General features: G+C 53.9%; 8 protein-coding genes across 8 annotated transcripts; 4 read left to right on the forward strand and 4 right to left on the reverse strand.

The window, feature by feature from the left end:
* Positions 1–977: 977 nt before the first annotated feature.
* On the reverse strand, positions 978–1,748 carry PG985_000459 (acyl-CoA N-acyltransferase; the record flags this gene model as incomplete). The annotated part of the gene is made up of 2 exons (XM_066820228.1): positions 978–1,231; positions 1,319–1,748. The coding sequence occupies 2 exons, from the start codon at positions 1,746–1,748 to the stop codon at positions 978–980; spliced, it is 684 nt and encodes a 227-aa protein (XP_066691107.1).
* A 733-nt stretch (positions 1,749–2,481) lies between these two features.
* PG985_000460 (uncharacterized protein) lies at positions 2,482–3,864 on the forward strand (the record flags this gene model as incomplete). The annotated part of the gene is made up of 1 exon (XM_066820229.1): positions 2,482–3,864. One exon carries the CDS (start codon positions 2,482–2,484, stop codon positions 3,862–3,864), a length of 1,383 nt encoding a protein of 460 aa, XP_066691108.1.
* A 456-nt stretch (positions 3,865–4,320) lies between these two features.
* Positions 4,321–5,756, reverse strand: PG985_000461 (WD40-repeat-containing domain protein; the record flags this gene model as incomplete). The annotated part of the gene is made up of 3 exons (XM_066820230.1): positions 4,321–4,756; positions 4,914–5,458; positions 5,547–5,756. The coding sequence occupies 3 exons, from the start codon at positions 5,754–5,756 to the stop codon at positions 4,321–4,323; spliced, it is 1,191 nt and encodes a 396-aa protein (XP_066691109.1).
* Positions 5,757–6,696: 940 nt separating this feature from the next.
* On the forward strand, positions 6,697–7,248 carry PG985_000462 (uncharacterized protein; the record flags this gene model as incomplete). Its single annotated transcript, XM_066820231.1, has 1 exon — positions 6,697–7,248. One exon carries the CDS (start codon positions 6,697–6,699, stop codon positions 7,246–7,248), a length of 552 nt encoding a protein of 183 aa, XP_066691110.1.
* A 3,988-nt stretch (positions 7,249–11,236) lies between these two features.
* PG985_000463 (MAPKKK cascade protein kinase regulator STE50) lies at positions 11,237–12,832 on the forward strand (the record flags this gene model as incomplete). The annotated part of the gene is made up of 3 exons (XM_066820232.1): positions 11,237–11,507; positions 11,568–11,729; positions 11,793–12,832. 3 exons carry the CDS (start codon positions 11,237–11,239, stop codon positions 12,830–12,832), a joined length of 1,473 nt encoding a protein of 490 aa, XP_066691111.1.
* Positions 12,833–15,489: 2,657 nt separating this feature from the next.
* On the forward strand, positions 15,490–15,921 carry PG985_000464 (uncharacterized protein; the record flags this gene model as incomplete). Its single annotated transcript, XM_066820233.1, has 1 exon — positions 15,490–15,921. One exon carries the CDS (start codon positions 15,490–15,492, stop codon positions 15,919–15,921), a length of 432 nt encoding a protein of 143 aa, XP_066691112.1.
* A 1,066-nt stretch (positions 15,922–16,987) lies between these two features.
* Positions 16,988–17,597, reverse strand: PG985_000465 (uncharacterized protein; the record flags this gene model as incomplete). The annotated part of the gene is made up of 2 exons (XM_066820234.1): positions 16,988–17,533; positions 17,583–17,597. The coding sequence occupies 2 exons, from the start codon at positions 17,595–17,597 to the stop codon at positions 16,988–16,990; spliced, it is 561 nt and encodes a 186-aa protein (XP_066691113.1).
* A 4,629-nt stretch (positions 17,598–22,226) lies between these two features.
* PG985_000466 (uncharacterized protein) lies at positions 22,227–22,547 on the reverse strand (the record flags this gene model as incomplete). The annotated part of the gene is made up of 2 exons (XM_066820235.1): positions 22,227–22,339; positions 22,391–22,547. 2 exons carry the CDS (start codon positions 22,545–22,547, stop codon positions 22,227–22,229), a joined length of 270 nt encoding a protein of 89 aa, XP_066691114.1.
* Between the last annotated feature and the right edge of the window lie 1,462 nt (positions 22,548–24,009).

The raw sequence follows: 24,009 nt of genomic DNA on the forward strand, positions 1-24,009 counted from the left end.
GCGTTAGGATACATGGCCAGGTACACTTCTGCTAAGGCCCGACGGTTCAACCAGGCCCCCGGACGGAACAGCTAGCCGTCCACAGCCTAGTGGGACAGAAGTGGGAGCCATCCATCGGCTGCGGGATTCCAGGCTTGACGAGGCGTAAACGTGCTCGGGTGGCTTCTTATTGGCCAACTGTTTCTATCCCTTTATATAGCAACCGGTTTTCTCTATTGCTACGGGCGAGAGGTCATGAATTACATACAAGCAATTGGGCCAAGCCCGCCCAGTCCGATCCTTCTGGGGTACCAAGGCGCGACCCCACCGCCGCTGTCCCTCACAAACACCAGATCCATGGGTTGGCACCATCACGATCCGATATGCGCAAGCGTGCCGACGAAGCGAAGTAGACCACCAGAAGCTGACCTTTGTGCCTTGGCCAAGGCTGCATGGGCATGCTGATCGCCAGTGGTTTTGGATCGTATGGGATTTAGAGGGGGGTGGTTACAAACTTAGTGAAGGCGCCTAAAAGCTACTGAGCTCGCCAAGCCCCATGACGTTGGCGGGGTACCACACCAAGCACGACGTCACCAAGGAATAATCTGGGGTCGTACAGCTGATGTGGGACAAAGGCAGGAATGACGCAGCAGCCGTCTTCTGTCTTCTTCCTTTTCTTGCCTTGCTTCAGCTTGACCTTTCTTCACCGACCCAAGGTTTGGGGCTGCGTTGCCCACGGCCCAATTGGAATATGGATGTCGGTCCGGGTGTTCTAGAACAAGTATACGCGATCCCCCCTCCCCCTAGTGGCCGTTCATCCAATCTTGGGCCAGAAGATGCAAGCACACCCGGTGAGCAAATGCCCTGCACCATCACGCACATCACTCGGCCGGGCAGAGCAAACGGACGGATGCGAATACGCTCGTTTCGCTCGTTTCGATCGCTACTTGTTCTATGTCCGATCTCGATCTTTGGTCGTATCACTAACGATGTAACTTTTACTCCCTTTCCACGATTTTCTTTTCCATCATGTAGGTTGCGTACGGACCTTCGCCGCCCCATTTCGCAAGGTCTTGCACGTTCGATTCCAATATCTCGAACCCGAACTTCTTGTAGACATTGAGGCCGGCTTCATAGGCCATCATGTATATATCGACATTCATCTTCTGTGCTGCGACCACGCCATTACCCACTAGCAACGAAGCGATTCCGCGGCCTTTGTTATCAGGATGAACCGCGAGGTAATCAAGCTCTAGATTAACCCGCTCAGTCAGTCAGCTAGCTGTACGGCTTACAATCCGAGCCCGATGTGTGTGAGCAAGCACCAGGGTTTGCTTACCCATGCACTCTTTATTCCCCGCAAAGTACTTGGCCTTGGCCGCGTGCACGTGGTCGTCCATGTTGGGCAGGTCGACGAAGCTCCAATCCGCCTCGTCGAACGCCCTGACGAAGTCCTGCTCCTCCTCGGCGCTCACGGCCGGAGTCTGGGCGTCGAGCCACTCGTCCACAAGGTGGTCTGGCAGGATCCACCGGGCGTAGCCTACGATGCATCCCGTCTCCCCATCCACGACGAGCTGGTGGCGTTGGCGGGCGCGGTCGCTCAGCAGATTCCGGGGCATGCGCTTGGCCGCATTCGCGGTCACGTACTCCAATGTCCGGCCCGTCCACAGGAGTCTATATCCCGGGCTTTCCCAGAAGGCTCCCATGTTGTTGTAAGCCAGCCCTGGCGCGTCGGCCACGGTGCATCTTCGGACATCGTAGGTGGGCATTGCAATAAATTGGGGGATTCACTCAGATGAAGAAAGTGCAATATGACTGTTCAGCTATCCTTCAAGTTGCCAAGGCTCTCGCTAGATCTACGGACCATCTTATACTCCTACCAACGTAACAAGAATGCTCGCAATAGTGCATGCAATGCAATCACTTCTAGGCAGCCGTTTAAACTACAGCGTCCTTGAGCGGCCGGAATGGCCCGTCAGGAAAGCCACCTTCCACTTAAGGTCTAGAATAGTTCCAATCCACTTGGATATGAACTGGAACCTGGTCAAATAGGAAATGCAATATCCGTTTTGAGACTGAATGTATATTATATACCCGTGCCCAAGCCACAGTTTGTGGAATCTGAAAATTGAGTAGATGCTCTCTGAGCTATACCGATGATGCGTGTAAGCCACATAGGCGGGGTATAGGTAACTCCAAGCTGACTGACTTACCTTGAGCTGACCGACTCACAGGATCGACTCGTTCCCTGGCCAGAGCTCGGCGCATGTGCAAGGTCCATTGGCTAAGCAACACTCGTGTATTATACGTTATTAGTGCTGCCTGAGGTTGGTAGGCAAGTCAACTGACCCTTTCTTACCATAACGCACTTGCCCCCACGTGGTCATAGTGACTTGAGTCTCATACCGGTGAGCATGGTCTTGAAAGGGTTTGTTTTATTTCAAAACGACATGCGGTTGCGAAATAGATACCGCTAAAGGTGGCGTCGAGTTTCCAGCAACCATGCGTCTGGCACACGTTCAAATTTTCGCATCTATCTCTATCGGCCTTGTCGCGGGCTGGGGTCTGCCTCAGCCATGGCGCTCCTACTTGTCGGAGAACCAGCGCGTCTTGAGACTTCAAGACGACCATGAAGAACAGCGGTGGCCATCACCGGAAATTTTGTTCGGGGATAATGAGGCCGATGAACATCATCGGCCGCGCGTCGGCTTCGTCGCATTGGGCGACTCCTACAGCGCCGGCATCGGAACCGGCGTCGAAGGGAAAGAGACGGACTGCCGGCGCGGCCTGGGCGCCTACCCGCAGCTCATCGCGTCGGACCTCGCCGCGTCCCATGGCGGGCCCAACCGTACCTCGTTCCAGTTCCTCTCGTGCACGGGCGCGACGACGGAGGACATCCTGTCGTCGTCGTCATCGTTGAGCCGGGTCGCCGCGACGACGCCCTCGCAGATCGACGCCCTCAACGCGTCGCGGCCGGTCGACTTCGCCCTGCTGACGGTGGGCGGCAACGACCTGGGCTTCTTCGAGGTCATGAACGCCTGCATCTTCCGCTTCTACAACTTCTACTCGGGCACGTGCTCGACGGCCCTGGCGCGGGCCCAGTCCCGCCTCGACGACCGCGCCTTCGACGAGCGCCTGCACGTCCTCATCACGGAGCTGCTCGACAAGGTCCGCTGGGAGCGCAAACCGCCCGACTTCCGCATCACCGTGACGGGCTACGCCCGCTTCTTCAACGACCGGACGGAACCCTGCGACGACATGAGCCTGGGCGTCTGGTGGCGCGGCCCCAAACTCGCAAGGCCCCTGCGCCGCCGCATGAACGACATGGTGCGCGCCGTCAACCGCAAGATCGAGGCGGCCGTGGCGCGCATCAACCGCCGGTTCAAGACGACGCGGCGGCCCAAGGTCCTGTTCGTCGACTACGACGCCGCCTTCGAGGGGCACCGGTTCTGCGAGCCCGGGGCGGCCGAGCCCGACTACGCCCGCAACGAGACCTGGTTCTTCCTCGTCGGGGGGCCGGACAATGTCGACCGGCCCCCTAACGGGAACGACACTGACGCCAGATTAGATTATACCGCGGCAGAAGAAGAAGAAGCGTTATCAGAACACATTGATCCTGCGACTTGTCTGCCGCCTGCGCAGCGCTCGGGGGACTGGGGCGAGCTCGCGCTTTGCTACATGGCCATGTCGATGGCGGAAGATCCCACACTGCGGCCCGCGCGCGGCGGTGGCCAGATCATGATGCAGAAGAACTCGATGTGGCATGTGCCGACGTACTACGGAAAGACGTTTCATCCGCGATCCCTCGGCCACGAGGCAATACGGGATAGAATTTACGAGGTCTGGTCTCAGCAGACTGGTTTTAAGCTACCAGGTTTGCAATAGGGGTAACACTCAAGAAAGAAATTTGTTCATGGGGGTGGAGGCGGTTTTGATTTGCTTATACGTATTCTTGCCAGCGGATATACCCTTGATGATTCCCATCCGTTCCTCTCTGCTGTCATAGCATCCCTGACGTTTGATGACTGTCCCGTAGTGTAGCGTTGCATAGCAAAGCTTGACGTGCCAACAACAATTTTCTCCCATGACCAATTTGATAATTGCCCAGTCCTTCGCTTCCGTGGAACCCAGCCCCGTGCTGCATTGTATATTCCACGGAATTACATGTACCAAATTCCCAAGACAAATGAAATCCTCCAACAATACAAGAATGCCTTGATGGCTCCTGATTCAACGCCCCGTTATGATCTGCGTATCTTGCCAGATGTGCGTAGATCTGTCCAGCCCCTGACAACCGCCTCCCCTTTCCTCCCAAAGTAGCCTATCCCCAGGCTTCCTTCCCTATTTCTTCATCGGCGGTAGCGCCTCCTGGCTCGTGACAGGATGCAGCACAAGCCGATTGGGGTAGTTGGGCGAGTTCGCCGAGTGGCCCATACTCCAGTCGTAACCGACGGCGTATGCAAAGAGCGAGCCGTCGCGGCTGAATGCCGTAGTCGTGATGGCGGCTCTGGTCGGGCCGCTCTTCGCGCTTCCTTTTTTGAACTGGCCGTTGACGGCGGTGGCGGCAACAGGAGGAAGCGCAGTAGCTGAGGGCTCGTCGTACCGCGCGCACCGGGTATGGGATATACGATCCCAAAAGTGGAACGCGCCGTCCGAGCCCGCCGTGGCGAAGGTTGTCGTGTGCACAGGATGGAATTGCACGTCGTTGACGGCATAGATCTTGGTGACACCCTTGTAATTGGGGGTGGAGCGATGGCAGCGAAAAGTGAAGTCGGTGCTGCGAAGATCGAAAGGAAAGATGACACAGCGTTAGGATCCAAGGGTTTTTCGAAGAAGACGACGACGATGAAGAACAATAATAGCCTTATTCCGGAGTTGGGATTTCGGACGTCTGGCGAAGGGAAAATATGATGATAATAATAATTCTGCAATACCTTTTTCCATCTTTCTTCTCGTCGACGGCGTTGATGCCGCATCGGCCCTCGATGGACGCCGTGGCCCAGCCCCGGCCGTCGGGAAAGACGGAGACAGCACGCGTCTGTTGTCGGAGCGGCGACTGGGTCGTGCGCAAGAAGACAGACGGGTTGCGCAGATCCACCAAGTGGATGTGCCGCTCCGCGGTCGCGATGACTAGGAGCGACGACTTGGTGTCCATGGCGTAGACACGGTCGGCGCAAGCCAGCGTCGCCAGGGGCTCCGGCTGGCGTAGATCCCAATATTTGACCGTCTTGTCCCAGGAGCCAGTGGCAAAGAGATGGGCGGGCGCAGAGGCCCCCATCGCGGCGGTGTCCAAGAAGCGCACGGAGCGGATGGGCGCGTCATCAGAGCCGACGGCGGCCTGTTGGCCTGTGGCCAAATGCAGCAAGTGCGGTCGCTTGTCTGCGCCTCCTGCGAGGACCATGGTTCCGTCCTTTGTACAGACATGGCCGTTAGTATTCTCGAGGGCTTGGCCTGGGGAGGGGATGGGAAATCTACTTACCTAACAGGCAATGGTGTTTGTTTGGTATTTGTGGTCTTGGTAGATCGAGTAGAGGCTGCGTGGTTAGAAAATCAAATCATGGACTTACCTTGGCCCAGTCGCAGCTCAGCACAGGACTGTCCACGGAGAGCATGGCAGCTGCTCGGGCGGACGGGCCCGGCGCGACGTCGTAGATGCGCACCTTGCCGTCCCAGGACGCGGCCGCGAGATGATTTGCGACGGGCGACCACGAGACGGACGAGATGGTATCCGCGGCGTCGGCCGGTATGACCTTGTCTGCTTGAGCCGCCGAGGCCATCGTGGTGAGTTTGTTGAAGTTGTTTGCGAGAGTGTTGAAGATGGGGTTCATTGATTGTGTAAGAATTGGGAGGAGTTGTAAGTGTAGATACGCAATGGCAGGTATTCAGACTGGTATCGGTGTAGTCAATAGGTGCCAATGGAATATATAGGAAGGAAGCTTAGACAAAGCCTTGACCTTCAGCTTGTTCGGGTAAGATATATTTATAAGCAGAGCTGACTCACGCTCAGCTTGGGTCTAGGCGGAGCTAGAGTGTGTGCAACCACTTCAACCTCGAAGCATAATAGAACCAAATACTACCTACCTAGCATCAATAACTGATGTACAGCATGCGAACAACGCAATACTGCATTTACTTGAGGAATTACATCCTATGCTTGACTACATAGTTGACTACTTAGGTAGTGCTCCGACAGGGAGAAAGCCGAAGTGAGCGGTTTTCAGATCGAGAAGCTCTAGGTCAGTAGGGCCGAACCCCAGAACGGGTAGCTAGCTCATGCATCCGAGACACTCCTCGATCTATCATAGGCTTCTGATGTTTATCGGTTGATTGGGATAGAAAGCTCTGATTCTTGTCCTCTTCAGTTGGCATATGAAAAAGCCTGTCGAATCCGCATCGAGCATCTCAATGATGACCGAGTCTACCTTTACCCTTGGACGCCTCGTCTTGGAGAACCCGAATGGCCACACGCACCTTGGTGGCCATTGCGGAGATAGGCAGGCCACCGCATGTCTTTGACTTTGAGTTGCAACAAGACATCCGGATATTGAACATAAGGATGACTATGTTGCATGAGTTTTCTCGTCGTATACCATCGAGATTACAGAAGCAACCCCCGGTCTATACTTACTGTTACCACCGGTCGCCCATCTTTTTGGGATCACCCTGATAACCGCTCAACCGTTGCCCAAGAACCCTCAACTCACACATACCACTATCATGGCATGGCCCTTGAATGTGTATTTGACAGTCGAGGAGCAACTCGGCATCGTGGCTCTGATCACCTACCTGAACGGCGGTATAGCATGGTACTACTGCCGCTGCCGCAAGTCCGAAAGATACAAGGAATTCGAGCGTTGGGTGATCGGCCTGCCACCATCCCCGCCTCGACTACCATCGCCACCGCCGGCGCCGGCAACATCGTCCCGTACCGAAACAACAGCCCACGGCCCACTGTCACCATCCCGTTTCACTGGGGCCCGGTATGCGCTCAAGCGGTGGGGCTTCGTGACTGCCAGCGTGCTGTTCTGGATCCTTCACGCACTTCTGCTGCTGGCGGTCCAGCTGCGTAAGGTGCTCGCCTGGCTCGGGGCCACGGTTGCGGCGTGCGCCTACGTGGCATATGACCTGGCCTGGCGGAGGGAGGTGTGGCATGCCAAGAGAGACTGGGAAAGGGAGTTGGCCGCCGATGCGGCGGAGAACGAGAAGAAGGCAATGCCGGCTGTCCCACCTGCCGTCTTGCAGGCTCAGGGGGCTCATCGTCTTGCATAGGCAGTTGTTTGACTACTGGAACAGGAGCCAGTGATTACGTCTGATGTAACTGACCACTCGGGGTGTTTGTTTGAAAGTAAAGGGGGCTCTCTACCTGGCCCCCCTTGCGCTATATCGTTCCTGTCACACATAATGATTGGTTAGATGGTGTATGGCTCACGTGCGAGCTGGGCGTACGTCGTCTTCACGTCGGATCTGAGAGTTCATCGCCTCGTCCAATGATTGGGGATGTGATGGAAGCCGAAGTCGACAACCAGATGGTTGTAAACGACCTCAGTAAGAAGCAGACGAGCTGAAACCATTCCAGACCTGACCAACATACAGCCACAATTTTCTCGTTAGACAATCCAAGCTGAGTTGGGAGAATCAAGTGGATTGACTTCGGGTGGATGCCATTATAATACCAAATGGGCTTTCGAATGAATACAGCTTGTGTTTCGGTTTTCCAGAAGATCCTGAGCACTGCCAGTATTCTAGCATGGAATATAGTAAGCAAACCTGCACGAGATCGGCTCGCAACAATACACAGCAGTGGTTAGAAGGGCTTCTTCCTAGCCACCCGGCAGAAGGAATTCCACGGCCGGGCTCCACCTGCCTGAACTCGCAGCTGTTTCGCAATGTTCACCACGTCGGGTTGCGAGGCGATCGGATCTGAGCTGAGCTGGAAAAGAGCCCTGGGAACTTGCCGATGGTATGAACGTCCTCCTTGGCATGTGCAGCATGGCGCGATCCCACAATGCATTTCCCCATTGGACGGTGACTGGGTTCTGATTGGACTCACGAACCCAGCTACGCGATCTGCCGTGGAGTCAAAGGACGGGAAGCTCGAGGGAAAAGAGAGGATGCCAAGGGGAGGACCAGAATCTAGACCAGACGGACCATTTGATGCTTTACTCACTACAGAATGCGTCTTCGTCTTCAAGATAGATCTATGCAGACGACTTCGTTCAACTTTATGTGTCTTACATCCAACACGATGACACACGTATGGCGCAGGCCCACGGAGTGGCTGGACTAGAAAATAGGATCGCGAGGTGGGGGCGGGCGGAACTCCTAACGCAGGAACCCGGGCTCTACCGCTGTCTAGTGCTCAAAACCGCAACGTTATCGATCAAATAGTCGCAAGCAATAAGCCGCACTACCTACATACTAGCCACCTCGCGATGGCGGCGAGTCATTGAGCATTTCCTTCGGGGCTGTACACGACCGAGGTGTGTGAGTGTGTGTGTGAACGACATTGATATACTCGAGCTACTATTGAGGGAGAAGATGTTTTGGAGGCTTCTGGGGGCGTTGGGGATCCTCGTTCTCTGGTCGTCCAATTAAGCAACGGCTCGCGCAGTATTTTTTTTGCTTGCTTATCCCGTTCGACAGGCGGCCGTGAGTGAATCTGGCAGATCCTGGAGATGGTGGCCTGCCAGAGAAGAAAAATGCTATTTTTGACCTTCAGTTGAAACACGCATGGGGGGAATTCTTACAAGTTTCACATATTACCGGCTGTTCCAATAACACAGAAGACATGCCGCCTCGGGGTGTCAGACCAGACGATCGTCCACACGCACTGGCGACCCTTGCAGCTTGTCACGCTCCTTCTTTTCTTTTCTTTTCGAAGCCATCGTGAAGAGACCGAATGAGGAAGGCGACCCAGAGGCATGAGACGAAACAAGAAGCTTGAGGCTTGACACACATACAAGCCTTATCGGCGCAACTGCAGCGGAGCTTGACAGAGGCAGATGCGTTACGGAGAGTGAGGGTTCGTCCCTAGAATTTTCGCGCCCATCTTTGCTCGGTCCGTCAGGTTACATGGCTGTTCGGATATGGGTGAAGCCGTCACTCGAGGGTCCAGAATACATATCCCGAATATGGCAATACCTACCTACAAACAACAGGCTCTGTTCTGTACCCTGGGCCAGATGCCAAGTAGCACCACAATGTTCTAGAAAACCCCAACGAAGCGGGAGAGAGCTCCGAAAAGCGGCAAGCTTGTCAGGCTGAACATACAGAATGGGGAGAAAGGTCCGTAGCGCGTACATCGTAGAGAACCAGACTATTCCCTCGCAAATAAGACCAATGTAACATGGCGAAAAGCCGTTGAAATGAGGTGGTCACGCTGTCACCAAAGTCCCCTGGATCATGGACCATCTGCAACGGTCGCATTCTCGACCAGTACATGTAACCAAGATTTCTCTGCCGCGAGGTGGATATCAACCGTCAAACACGACCACGTTGTGCCTGCCCACCCATATCGATCGAATGCCTGGTGCGGCTGTAAGGAGGCAAGAGAAGCGAAGGGGAGCCTTTTCAAAGTCAAACTCGTGCAGGGCCAAGCGAGAATGCCATCCACTGTCAACCGAGAACTCCAAACCGTCGAGTGCCAATGGTCCAATCTGGTTGCGCGGCGGCTGTCTCACTGACACAACAGCCAATTGGGCACCGCACAAGAGAGAGTGTGGGCGGATATAAGTCCAATGCCGTGAATCAGGCGCCAACGAAAATGGCCCTGCTACACTGGCCATCCATTACGTACCAAAGAGGAGAAAGCGTCGGGCCTGGGGCCGAGATGTTCACAAAAACGGGATTGTTGCGAAATTCGAAGGATAAGGGGAGGAAGCTAGAGCACAGATGAAATATCATTATCGATATTGATATCAATAAATGGCAGACATCACAAGCAGGCACTTAATGCCAGCACAAAGGTTCCATACAGTAAAGCTGGTGGGGGGTTCAGCACCTTCGGCCACTTAACCTAAGAAGAGGGACCAACATTTCGCACTAGCCATGGATGCTAGCTTTGCAGGTAGAAAATAGAATATCTAGATTATAGCGAGACCACCCTTGAGCGTAGACAGCCAATGCATTGACTGCAGGCTCGAGGCTTGCCAGGGGTAAACGTGGAATGGGGAGATGGAGAAGAGGTGGAATGGGAGAAGAAAGTTCCCCTGGGCGAGCGGGCAACGGGAGACGGATGCCAAGCATCAGACCTGCAAAAAAGCAAAAGAGGGCAAAGAGAGAGAGAAGAAAGACAAGGACCAGGGCAGAAAAGTGGGGGAGAGTGAGAGCGAGGGAACGGGTAGTGTGAAGCAGCAGCACAGCAACCAGCACCAGTGCCAGCGCCAGTACCAGCCAGGACCAATACCTACCAGCATCCAGCCTGCTGCCAGCGGCTAACCTACAGTGTACATGTACCTTCTACAGTAACAGAGGAACGAATTGATCCATTCGTTCATTCTCAGTTGCTTCTGCTGCTTGGCTCTCTAGATTTGCTTTACCTTGTCTTGACTTGCTTTGCCTGCACCGCCTCTGAGGGTATTTCGAGACAATACTCTTTTCTACTCCCATACACACACACACGCACGCACACGCAACGCACGCGCGCTCTCTCTCCCTCTTCCTCTCCCAGATCCAGCACTGCATAGCTTCCCAACTCTACTCCAGCCCTGCTTACTAGGAGTCTCGCCCGGCACAGCAGTTCCCAATCCCACTTATTTGTCAACCTGCAGCACACGCACACACACTGCAGCTCCCGCACAGCCTACGTGCTCAATCTAATCGTGCAACGAGCACCCGAGCGTACGGCCAATTTGAATCGAAGACCCAAGACCCCTTTGACAAGCCCGCATCCAGAGCGGCTCGAGCCTCGGACCGTTTGCATTGCATAGGAAGGAAGACAAGCAAGCTTGGAGTCACCACCACCACCAACCTAAACCTGCCCATCGCTGCGACCTCCTCTCCACGACCAGCCCCCCCCTTCGCCAGCAACAGCAACCCCGACGGCATTGCTAAAACTAAGTGCCTATCAACTGGTCCAAGTCAGCCTCGGCGCCCGCCAGCTGTTTGCTTGCTTCGCATTGGCAATTGGCCGGGCTTTCTTTGTGCCCAGCGTTCGCAGCCATTCGCAACCACAAAGCAGCTCTGCACCGTCGAGATTTGAGCATAGTCGTCCCGCTCCGTGGATCAACTAACCGAGAGACCGCCGCAAAAAGGCACCATGAACTTCGATTCGGGAACCGCCTACGCCGAGTCGGACGCCGATGACGAGTATGAGAGGAGCTTGCATTCGCCCGTACTTGCGACCGATTCAGAAATCTCCCCCACCGATTCCGAGGGCCGTTCGTCGACCGAGCATACTCCGACCACCTATGGCCACCGGAGCAGCGCCGATCGCCTACCTGAGACCATCATAACGGAGTGGACTGCCGACGAATGCGCCGACTTTGTTGCTACCATAGGTTTGGAGCAATACTCGGACCGTTTCCTAGGTGGGTAATCTGGAAACTCGCCTATCTGCACGCGTGCCATGGCTAACGGAAGGCTGGCAGAAAATGAGATTGTTGGCGAGGCCTTGGTGGCTCTGTTGCACGACGATCTGAAATCTATGGGGGTGGCGAGTGTCGGTCATCGCCTGACCATCCTTAAGAGCGTCTACGATGTGAAGAAAGCTCAAGACATTCCCATAGAAAGCGACCACTACGTGCCTCAGTGTAAGTTCTAGCTAAAGGGGAAAACACCGCCCGGGGAATTCAGCTGACAGGATCTGAATATAGCTGCCGAAGCCGAGGCTCAATATGCGACAGCAACTCTGAAAGACATCAAACACCTCGTGGAACAGCTGCGTCTTCGAGACGAGAGGATGAGCCTCGTCGAGCAAGACTTGCGCCGCTTAACCGATGATTACAGACGCTTGCGTGAGGACATGTTGCCTGCTCTGCGGCTGGCCAAGAATGCTCAACAACCGCTACCCAATGTGTCTGCTCGGGAAAACCCAGGCTACAGCTACGAGTCCTCCACCATATCTCCGCCGGCGCCGACGCCATCGTCAATTCAATCGTCGGGAGGAAACTTAAAACGGCAGTACTCTACAAAGAAGATTGTGCTGGGTACGACCCCCAAGAACGCTTCTCCTTCATACATGCAGACTACTCATGAGCGGCCGTCGGTAGAGCAAACGCTCGATCCATCCAGCGCTGCCGAGAGAGCCGTTCTCTCCTCCTCCCACCTCGCCGCGATGAACGGCTCTGGGCAAGCCACATCACCCGGCTATTCTCCCAACATACCATCACCTACTTCGCCCCCCACAATGGGCAGTGCCACTCTAGGCTCGAGGTCGTATCGATCAGATCAGCCAACCCCGTCATCACGGTCAACTTTTGCCGAAAACGACCACATCTATAATCCTGGTTCTGCTTCGTCCAAGCAGCCGGTGGCCCCACGTCGGATGCAGACTCCGGCCCCAGACACCCCAGGCTCCGGCTCATCCTCGGTGGAGATCTTCAAGTCTTTCCGGGTCAGTATGGATGACCCTTGCTATAAGGTTCTCCCTGCCGCCCTTAGAAAGTACCAGATCAATGCGCCCTGGGACCAATACGCACTATACATTGTCTACGGCGACCAAGAACGCTGTCTAGGCTTGGACGAGAAGCCCCTCATTCTCTTCAAGCAACTGGACAAAGAGGGCAAGAAGCCCATGTTCATGTTGCGCAAAACGAACACGGCCTCCGCCGACACAGATGCTCCAGGCAGCGCCGGCCTGAGCTCGACCAACGCGCGTGGAGTAGCGTACGACCCTCCTGGAGGAATCATATGATGAAACGAATCAGTTCACAGTGCATTACCGTTGTTGTATACGAGACTTACGATTTTACTCTTATTCTTGGTACCAGTACCCTTACCACCAATAGTACTCTACCCCCCATCTTGGTTTTTGTCAATGCAACAAACCGCTGTTTGCGGGATTGGCATCATGATTTGCATAGCGTGCGCGTATGTGTGGTCGAACTGCTTGGATCGTACGTCCTTTCATCTCAGCACATACCGATCCGATGTTTCCACCATCTGGGGATCCATCTATCCGACACGGACCCTGCACCAACCCCCACTCAGATCCGGTCTTGGGGCGCCGAGCCTAGCAAGTACCATTGGGCTCAACCCCCATCTGCCGGGCGCCTTCATGGCGTCATTCTGGTGCAAGAAGCAAATTCCTTGTTTTCTTCGCCGCGACCAAGGCTTTTTGGTATATGCCATTTCGCCTCCTGCGCATGATGTGCTTGGTCGCATTGGACTTGTGTTCGCCGCCGCCAGCATGCGCCTCATGTCACACCACCAACGTCTGCCAAGTCGTCCCCGAGCTTGACTACGGCAATTTCGACAACTGCCTTTCCTCCTGATTGGAAGCCGTCGGGGGTGATTGGATGACAACCTGCCAAGCTAACCTTGGTAGCGGCCGTCTTGATTCCAGAAGGATGGTTTCGCAAGTCGGGGACGCCGCTAGGTGATATCCCGATCCCCAGAATGGCCAGAGCTGAAGTTGAAACAACGCTTCAATTTCCCTAACGTAAACTGATGGCGCTTTTTTCAGTTGCAGTCACGGTCACGAGTCTACAGCAGGCTACTGGTTCAGCATAGCGACGAACTACTGCAGGGGTGCCGGTGCGATGGTTGTCTCAGGATTGAGGATCCCCCAGCCCGTGTTGACACTTAGTCAGCCTCTTATCAATACAACATCTCGAAACCATGGGGAGGAGGCTGTGTCGTGGTATCAGGCCACGAAGAAAGGAAGTGATTGTCTGAACACTTCGTATTTTAACTCGCCGTGTCTATAATCAACACGCGATGGCGGTCTCATGTACATCAGCTGCACTTCTCAATGCTACCACAGTGTCGCCGCAGCGCCGTGCATCGGAGAAGCCGGCCTTAAGTATCATGTAGGGGGGAATTCAGAAGTTACTTTTTGATAGAGGGACAAAGCTGGGCTAGCTAGAGAGGTGATGGTCGAGACGTCTGTTCGTCAAGACTGTCAATTAGATTTGATGTACCGATGTCATCTGAGTTGGGATGAATGACCAAACAATGTTTCTTCCCTCATTGAACCCCGTCATGGACGGATGAACGCATCTCGGACCCCACGAAACATTTTTCTTCCAAGTAACTACCACTACTACTTTAGAAACACGCTGCTTTGCCAAGAGTCGGGCCCTAGTGGCCTATCAATGGGCCCGGCGTCATCTAGCAATCATCTAGCCTGGCTAGTCCCCGACGACAACACCACTCTGCCACTCGGCCGGGAACGGCCATGTCATCATTAGAGGCGACGATCAGCCCACGGGCGGAAAGTGGAAACGGGGCCAGCCATTAAGCTAGGAGCTATGGTGCGTAGCGCCTCGCAGAGGAGTCCTTCTTTGTTCTCCGGGATTGCCTGAATAGGCGGGATGGGCGAGCCTAGCGAAAAGCCTAGGGCGACTCCGTCCGAGGGATCGTCGTCATTCCCAGCTCCTCCGAGCGCGCGCCGGGTCTTGTGCCGAGGGATGCCTGCTGTAAATCCGTGGAGGAAGCGCGCGAGGGGGGTCGCGCATATGTACTGTGTGCGGCAGGGATATGATATAGCGCGACGGATGGCGAGACGGTGTTGGCTGAGTGCTGCTCTCTGGCTGGTCGGTACGGAGTTCTGGCGGCTTATCCCCGAGGGTTTGGAGTAGTGTCCGACTTCCACGCACTAGGGCCAGGCTATGGGACTTTTGGGGACTTGGTGCTTTGTCTCCTCGAGATAGGGCAGTTCACTGCTGCTGCTGGATCTGTATGCAGCGTATCCCTTTAGGAGAAACACGTGCTCACTCGGCTCCAGATTGGCCGGTTGGGGGGGACGCTCAAGAAAGGTATAAGAATATTAGAGGGGAAATCGCATACGTCGGTACTCAGAATGCAGTCGTGGGTGTCAGGTACCCTGAAGAGCCGCGATGACTCTGTTGCGCGTTTGTCAAGGCTGGGCAGATGAGCCGGAGAGCAAGGACAGGCCGTGTTCCAACGTCAGTTGTTTTCCCCATTGTCGCAACAAATACCAGGGATCTGACATGGCTTCCTCGACCAGATATGACCCATCAACGGGCGTGTCGTCCTAGCATGGTGACAGAGAGAAGGTTTGCGGCATTGTCTTCATTGTCCTACGGGTTTTCCCCTGGACCCCTACAAACCGCCTCGGAGTGTCGCCTGATGGACTCGAGCAAACATGTTACTTGTCTGCCTGAGCTGGACAAAGGATAGGGGGTCGAGGGAAGCAAGCACGGGCAGGCCTATTGTCTCCTGACAAAATGCTGGTCTTGGCCGCTGGTGGAGTGGGAGGTATTCGGAAGGGGGGAAAACCTCTCTCGAAGTCCGACAAACTCAACCGAAAGCTTTCCGCAGAGCAAGTGGAAGTTTTCCAATATCTTGTATTTCACTTGAGAAATCGGTTCACAAACGAAGGAGAGAATGGTAGTCAACGAAAACGTCTCTCATTTCGCCGCCAGGTCTCTGGAAACATGCCTGGCCGGCTCGGGCAATCAGAGCCCGGGTACCATCAGGCGCGGCGATCCCACGAAAGTCCCTCTTCATCTCATCGACCTCCAGAGCGCCGATTTTAGTGACCGGGATCCACGGCTCCTCAAAGTAGTTCACCGCACGCAGATAGCGAACCTCGACACCGTAGAATGGGCAACTCTGAGCTACGCGCGAGGCCAGATGGCCCCACGACGTCGTCCCGTGGAGGTCGTCGAATCTTACATCAATTTCGGCGCCCTTCTCGATGGTATTCCCGATGACATGGGCACGCGGTCTTTGGTACCCCAAGATGCCATGCAAGACGCGGTCCGGATCGTCGGATTGGGTCGACGTATTTTGCCCCTGTTGGGACACAGACGATGACAATGGATGGGTGGATGGCTATTTGAATACCTTCTTGGGCGCCAAGCTCAGCATCACGTTGCCAGATCATGACTGTCCCGAGGATCACATGACGAAGTCTCAGATCGAGAAGCTGGAAGAGGACGGAGACAGGATGGAAAGGATATACGAAACGTATTTAAGGAATGAGGACCCCCGGCCGACGGCAGAGCCCGACGCCGCCCTTTTCCTGTACCCGTTCTTCACGGACCGAGGCGCTTTCCTGGATCGTCTCTTCGCGCCGCGGAAGCTCTTCTGTCTCGGGAACGGTGATGCCGTCTGGGCTTGTGCCCACCACTGTACCCACAGTCGATACAACCGCCTCCATGTCGATCCGCGCCGGTGTATTCTCAACCTCCCGAACTATAAGAATAAGTTTACGAATCCCAGACGGCCACCACCATCGTGGTCGGTATCGTCGGTGCCGTCTTTGGAATCGCCACCGCCGATACTGGAAGTTGGTGCTTGGCCCGGCTCCACGAAGGCGGCCCGGCAGGGCTCCAAAGGCACCAGAAACGAAGGCTATCGGATTGAGAAGAAGAAGCAGCGGAAAGTAAAAAGAGGCACTAGTCCCAAGGACACACTTCATGGTCGGGCAGTCATCCAGGCCTGGACTAAATCCCTCGACGCTGAATTCGACTCAGACGGTCAAATCCTCTTGAACGGCGAAGTTCCCTCAGACAGTGAAGATCCCTACTTAGACATCATTCCAAGACTTCATGAACATTATGCATTAGATCCCCCATGTTGGACGACCCCTGTGGATGAGATACCTCTACCTAGCTATTCTGCGTTACTCGAGGTGTTCTTTCGCTGTCAAAGTCCATGCCAGGAAGAGGACCCATCCATCGGTCTCCAAGGACTGAATGACCAATGTGGCATAACGAAACTAAATCTTTCGCCTTGGAGTTTTGATCTACACATTGGTCGCCCAGGGGAGGATTTGATATGGTGTGGCGATGTGGTGCGGTCCCGGCTATCCGAATGCGGCGAGTTGCCGGGGTATTTGTATGACACGCCTGGTCTATTCGATTATATGATGTCTTGGCTACACTGGGACGGCGACAAGGCATTCCTGTCCAGCCACTGGCGCCACACCGAGCTCCTCACGAGCAACTGCGACGGCTCCCCGGCAGCAGTGAATACGCGTGGCTCCCACCGTGATTTCAAGTCTCTTGGAAAACAGCCCCGAGGGTTCGAGATCAGGTGTGCGCGGTGGAACGAGCCTAAGCTCGGATTTCCCGACCCCGAGCTCCGGGACTGGGAAGCTGACGCCGTCTTCGCCGCCCTGGAGAGAGCCAGCTTCACCGGGCGGCCGACCTTCTTGGGCGCCGGCGTAGACGGGCAGCCCTGGGGCCACGATCCGCCGACGCTGCGGTGGAGCCGGCCGTGTTACATCTACGACAAAGACCTGAACTTGATGGGGCGCGGCGTCGTCAACGACGCCGACTGGTTCGCGGAGGAGCTGGGCAGGATCTACGACAAGGAGCAGCGGGAGATCGCCGAGAATGTGCGGAGAGAAGTCAGGATGCCCGGCAAGCTCAAGAACCGCCGCATCGTCGTGCTGTCGTTCCTCCAGCGCGAGACCCTGGAGCTGCGGGCGGCGGACGTGCCGCCAACGCTGCTGCCGTGGGCGACGGTACCGGTGTTTTGCACATCAGATACGTGCGAAAAACACCATCGCGGTGAACGCCTCCTGAGCGACCGGGTGGCTTTGGGGGTCCATTATGGAATGATACTTCTCACTTCTGGTGGTGGTAAGCGACTTTCGCTGTTTATTCCTTCCTGTTTTAATGTTTATTCCACGTTAGTCCAGTGTCTTACGAGTAATGGAATAACCGCTTATTTTAAAAATTCCATTAGCTCCTCTTAAAACATCCTATTCACCTTAAGAAGAGTAAATACTGACACCGAGGGTCGATAGGTGGTGGTGTTGGAGGCGGAAGCGACGGGGGTTATGGCAGCGAAGAAGAAGAAGAATATGAGGAGGATTTGATTGATACTGACCTCTATGACCGGGTGGGCGTGTTCGAGGTGTACGGCGAGACATTCGCTAATCAGAGGGCGAAACAGATCTATCTTCGATGAATTTTGAACCAGACGACTACTGCTAGTGTAACTTGCATGATAAACAAAATATATAAGGTATACTTTTATGTTCCAATAAACACTTACTTCACACAATCACTGTATGCTCCTCTATAGGAGTAGAGATCTGCGATCCCAGAGGAAAAGAAACACCCGTCGGAGTTGATACACTATTTACCATCCATTGACGCCGGCCCGTTTTGCCCTCCACCTATCCGGAGCCAGCTTCGTAATGGCGCGCTCGGATAAAGACGAACAGTGGCCGACGATAAGGGTGATTGGTGGCACACTTCACCTTGATGGAGTGGCAAGCATCTTCCATTGCATTAGTAGGGCTAAATGACCTGGTTGTTTGTGATGGTGCTGGAAAGATGGGATCACGTCCAGAATACTACCTGTTCGTAACGTGCTTGAACGTGTGAATGTTTCGTGCGTGTAGGTAAACCTATTCGTCGTCGACGATCTCGGAGTTGAAATCCTCAGGACAAACGTTCTTTCTCTATGTCGAAGTTGGAAATCGTGAAGAGGGGTCTTCCAAGGTCCTGCCGGTAACTGACTTGAACCTGCTCAAAAAGGGGCCAACAGGCAGGGCCCGACCCATAGCTCCAACAAGGACTGATCGAATGCCGTTCAGAGTATCTCGAAAATTTGGATCCAGCAATAAGGTTGCTGGCTAACTTGTCGGGTTACCCCTTTGACCCAAAGGGGTGGTGGGATACAGAATACCCTTCCAAACGCGAACCAGGCGAAAAGATAACCCCCCTCCCCCCTCTGGAAACTCGTGACCTCCAAAATCAACGAATATTAGTGCCTCTAAGCTTGTATAAAGGACAATCTGGCACCGACTTACTGTCCTTCCATTTTCTATCCCTTCGAGCAATATATCTAGATTACTTGTCCCAATCCCTACAAATATAAGGGAAAGATGTTGTTCACCAACACCCTTGTGGGCGGTATGTGTAGACCGCTCCTCTCCCTATCTACATGTAAAAAGCTAACCGCCATGCCCACAGTCATCCTAGCCCCTTTGGTCCTGGCAAGTCCCGTGCCACGATCGAACGGGATCGACACCGAAGGTGAGTGTGACTTCCCACCGCTGTACTTTCTACACATAGCTGACAAATGCATCAATAATAACAGCACTTGCTACGAAGAACAGTGCCCGAGGCACCCCAGAACCAATCTCGGGTGAACCTGGCATCCTCGGCGCCCCTGGCCTGCTGGAGAATCCGGCAGCTCCGCCTGTGTTAACTGTTAGAGCCCGGGGACTCGTTCCGCCCGATCCGGACTCTTCGCCCTATTCAACTCCGCCGCCTCCGCCGCCTATTCCGCCTATGCCGCCTATGCCTCACCCAGAAGCGCCAAACAGAGACATGGGATTTCCGGGGACATGCTGGTGCAACACTATTAAGGGCTGCAAGTGCGGATGATTAGGAATGGGATGAGTGCACCGCAAACCAGCACACCGTTGATATATCTTCTTGTGCCAAGGATATGAGTAGATACATGACATGTAGCCAAGTCACATTACCTGCTACTCGCCCTCGACCTCAATTTAGATACCAACACACAGTACACGTAGTTTACCTACTGAACTCCCCTTCAACTGCACATCAATTTGATCCCATGGTGCTGCTATTGCGCACACAATCAGGTGCGTGTTCGAGGTGTACGGTGAGGCATTCGCTAATCAGAGGGCGAAACAGACATATCTTCGCTGAAGCCTAGGGGCCGACCATAGCTTGTGTCTTGTATCTGATTGCATTCGTAGGGTTAAATAAGTTAATTAGAACATCTATTAAGCACCAACAAACACGATTAATAAGAACAAGAATCAGATAGAGGTACGTAGGAACACAGTCGATTATACCAAGAAAAAAGTGCTTATTATTTAATTATGTTTGATTTAATTATGTTTGATCCCAATCAGAATTTCCAAATTCCAAACAACCCCAAGAGCACCCGGCACACAACCAACGCGACCAACGACGTCAAGGTCCAGCAACCCAGAACCAGCCTACCCGTCCTTTCCTCGCTCTCACTCATCCCCCGAGACCAACGCAACAGTAGACAGCACGTCACCTCCACATCCGCCCGTTGACCCTGCCGGTCGACTCCCCTCCCCGCTCCACCTTGCCGCCCAGCGTGCCCTCCCTCGGCCATTGGACCGAGCTCGAATGTATCAGGTTCTGGTAGTGGTGGTGAGTGTTGTCTGGCCGAGGGTTGTGGGAGGCTGCTGGGGTTGGCGGCGGTGGATTGAGACATGGGGGAGGACCGGTTTAGACAGGGGACTGAGTTGGGGCGATGTGGGAGAAGGTGACGGCTTGTGAGTCTTGTTGTTGCGTGGGGGGAGAAGCAGTGAGAGGAAGATTGAGGACGGGTGGCTGGAGCTGGGCTCTGGTTGACGTCGATGGTCGCTTGGCTGTGAGAGTGCCGGGTGATCTTGGGGGTTGTTTGGTTCCAAGAAGAAAGATTGGGATCATATGTGTGTTTGATGGGGAGAAGAGAAGATGAATTGAAGGGGAATCAAGATGGGCTTTTATATGCCTGGGGGGACTGCCTGGTCACAAACCATCCATCTCGAACTTGGTAAGAAGTCATTGCAGAAATGGAAGAAAGAGCTGCAGTTGCTAAGGCATGGTTCGAATATGCTGTGTTTGGGGGAAGAGCTGTGTTTTCATGGACGCTATGCTTGGGTTGAAGCTATTCCGAGGGAAGGTGCGGGGATGCTTGATGACAAACACCGCGCGTTCTCTGTCGCAGGCTATCCACGTGCTCTAGAGGGACTGACAGCACTGACAGCTGTACTGACTTAGGCCAGGGAAGAGCTGTGGTCTTATAGAAGTCGCGTTCGGTTTCAGGGGGGCACAGCATGCACATGTGCACACTTGATTACAAACACCAACGATTTTCTGCCATGCCTACCCACGTGGGCCGAAAGGACTGGGCACCACTGACAGCCGCACTGATGCAATTAGAGGAGCCAAGCTTCTCCTGGATTTGTGCTCTGTTTTTCGAGTAGGCACATGCATGTTTGATTACAAACTCCGAGTCTCTCTTGTCGACGTTCACCCACGAGGTTTGGCAGCACTGACGGAAGTGACGGAACATATAGTGATCACAGTGTCTACCTGATCTGAAATGACCGAGGTGACCGAGGCAAAGAGCCATGTTGCGAAATGCAAATGACCTCAACAGGCTGCAGCTTTGCACGATCCCTCGTTCTCGCGGTACATTGTCCAAAGTTGCATGAATGTACATCAATGGCAGGTTGGATCTCCGAAACATACCATCAAGCCACATCCAATATGACTATAATTCTACATACGTGTAGGCTGCGTCATCTCAACTTCTGTGTGCATGCAAGACGTCCATACGTGAGCATTCCGGTTGGGGCTATCAGCAGGATCATGTTGACTGTCACCAGACTGGATACGTCCAGAAATAGAAACAGCACCTATTCATGCCATGTGCATGTATGCAGTCCAATCTCGGCACGCGTTCTTGCAGAAGTCGGCTTCGAAGGTGCTTGGAGCAACTAAGGAAGGTGCAGAACAACTTCTAAAATTACATGTAGTGGGCAAGGGAAGCATACCTCCCGTCTATAGAACTCAGCCGGAGCTTTTCATCCTCCACGTGCCGGGGTTACTTTGTCAATCCACCGGTTCAGATGACAGAGCTGGAAGGAAAGAGGTAGCGGAATTTTCGTCATCCCATGGATGGTAACTTGCTATCTCCTACCTTGCGGTGTTGGAATTGGCAGCGCACCTGACCGACCAGGACAATGTTAACTCCCGAAACTAGGTGGGTACCTAGCATCAAACTGTGACGCATCCGCCTAACAGGGTGCGCAATAGCAGTACCATGGGGCTAGATCTGTAGTTGAAGCCATTTTAGATAGCTGACGTCAAAAACTTGATATTGGCATCCCGAATTGTGGTCAGGGGCGGATAATTAACGTGCCCACTTGGCTACATGATGATGTATATATCAACCCAAGTCCTTAGGCCAACGACAGATATCAACAGCTGATTTGCGCAGTGCATTGTACTTATTCCATCCCAGGGTGAATATCCTCATGTCACGCGGACAGCACTCCAAGTATCGATGCTCTGGCAGCGGCTTCTCCTAGACACCTGTGTGACCTTGGGGTGAGCTCCCGGGATTTCGGGCAATCCAGAGGCGCCGGATTTCTCCCGTTAGCGGAAAAACCCTCCCAGGAGTCCTCCCAATTTTGTTACGCCTGCCACTTGGTTCAACGCATCTAACATGTTCGCGTCGCCAGTCGCCCAATCAGAGGCTGTCATCGTTGCTACATCCGTTAGCATCCGTAAGGAATAACTTGGTCGGAAGCCACACTTACCCTCGTTGTAGGTCTCGGTCGATCGTGGTACGGGGCCAGACAGGGCCAAAGTGGCCAGGAGAGCTGTGGGCATGAACGTCAGCATGTTGAGCGCTTGATACCCAGAGAGGGACAGGAGGGGGTACATACCTCCAACGATGGCGCTTGTGAAATGCATTCTTGCTTTCTCAGAGACCTGTAGTTTATGGGGATTTGGATGGGTTGCTTTCATAGGGAGAAAAATGGAAGGAAGGGAGATTGGTTACGGGTGATCCTTCTTATAGGCCTAGAGGCACCTGTACTTGCTGGCTTCAGAGATATGTTTTCGAGAGCGTTTTCTTCCCATCAGGACGCATTTTGATCATATTTCTCTCTATTATCACCCTGTGCTCAAAAGGGGTAGCCCGACACGATAGCCGACAACCTTATTGGCTGATTCCGCGAAGTACAATACGTGCTCATTCGCAGGAGCCAAATATCGGAGACTACCAGCTCAACAGCACGCAATTCTCGGAATGTCTCTTCCAAAAAGAGAGGCCAAGCGTAGAATGTGATTGCCTGAGTACGCGGTTTAGAGATTATATTTTCCCTCAACGAGTCGTTTTTTGGAACTATTGGTCGGACTCTGCCTACAGGCCCCATTTTGAGCTAGTTGAGCTAGTTGGAGTCGTGCAGTTGCTGACAGGGTCTTGGTAGAACCCTCTTTGAATACTAACTCCGCCATATCAGGTGTTTGAACTGCAGGCCATAGGTTGCGCGGGAATCCCTATAAGTATTATTCATGTATAAAATCAATATTAAGTAATTTTTTGACTCATGGTTTGCTGAGCTGTGCATGTGTGATATGTCAAGCCTGTTCGCAGTTCCTAAGATCAATGCCGACGTGGATAAGGTAGCTCGTCCAGTGACAGTGCCGGCAACATGGTAGCTGAATGAGGATGGGCGTACCTGACCATAATTTCCCCAGTACCGTCAGATACCACAACGATCTAGAGACCATATAGGCCACGAAGGGGGTTATAGTTGCTGATATGAGCATAGATCGCGATTCATCTCGCATAGTAAAATATATATGTATTGCAGGGTGAAGTTTTCCCGGCCGTTGGGCATCAACACAGCTTGGAAACAGGGTACATCCAAGCAGCTCCCTGGGGGAGACTGAGACATAAGGCGGGATCTGTGCTGCGCGAACTTCTGGAGGTTGCTTGGTGGTCAGCCTATCATGTGGCGCCAACGCGTGATTGGGTGTGCCGTTTAAGGCTTGGAAGACGGCAGCTCGAGAGCTCAAACATCTCTGGATTCGCCGTGATGTCCAACAAAGAAGGGGGAGAAAATAAGACGGGAAAGCAGTTGTGGGTCGTTCAAGGGGGACGGGACGCTGCAAATACCGTTGCCTGTGACGGCTCGCTCCCCTAGAGGACGATTGTCTGCGAGCAAGTAAGTACAATGGCGTGCATGAGATTCGCCCAGGAACAGTTGTTCGTCGGGTGTGTCGAGGGGCCGAGCCGCTTGGGGTCCAACCTCCAACAAGGGTCTGGGAACTCGTTTGTCGTGTCGTAACCCGATGATTGCTGGCTCGTTCACCGGCCGTGGCGTGGCAGCGGAGGGATCCGGTCATGTGGAGGACCCAGGGTCTTATT

Source organism: Apiospora marii (assembly GCF_038362585.1).
Source record: "Apiospora marii strain CBS 49790 chromosome Unknown utg000001l_segment0_segment0, whole genome shotgun sequence".
Classification (NCBI taxonomy): domain Eukaryota; kingdom Fungi; phylum Ascomycota; class Sordariomycetes; order Amphisphaeriales; family Apiosporaceae; genus Apiospora; species Apiospora marii.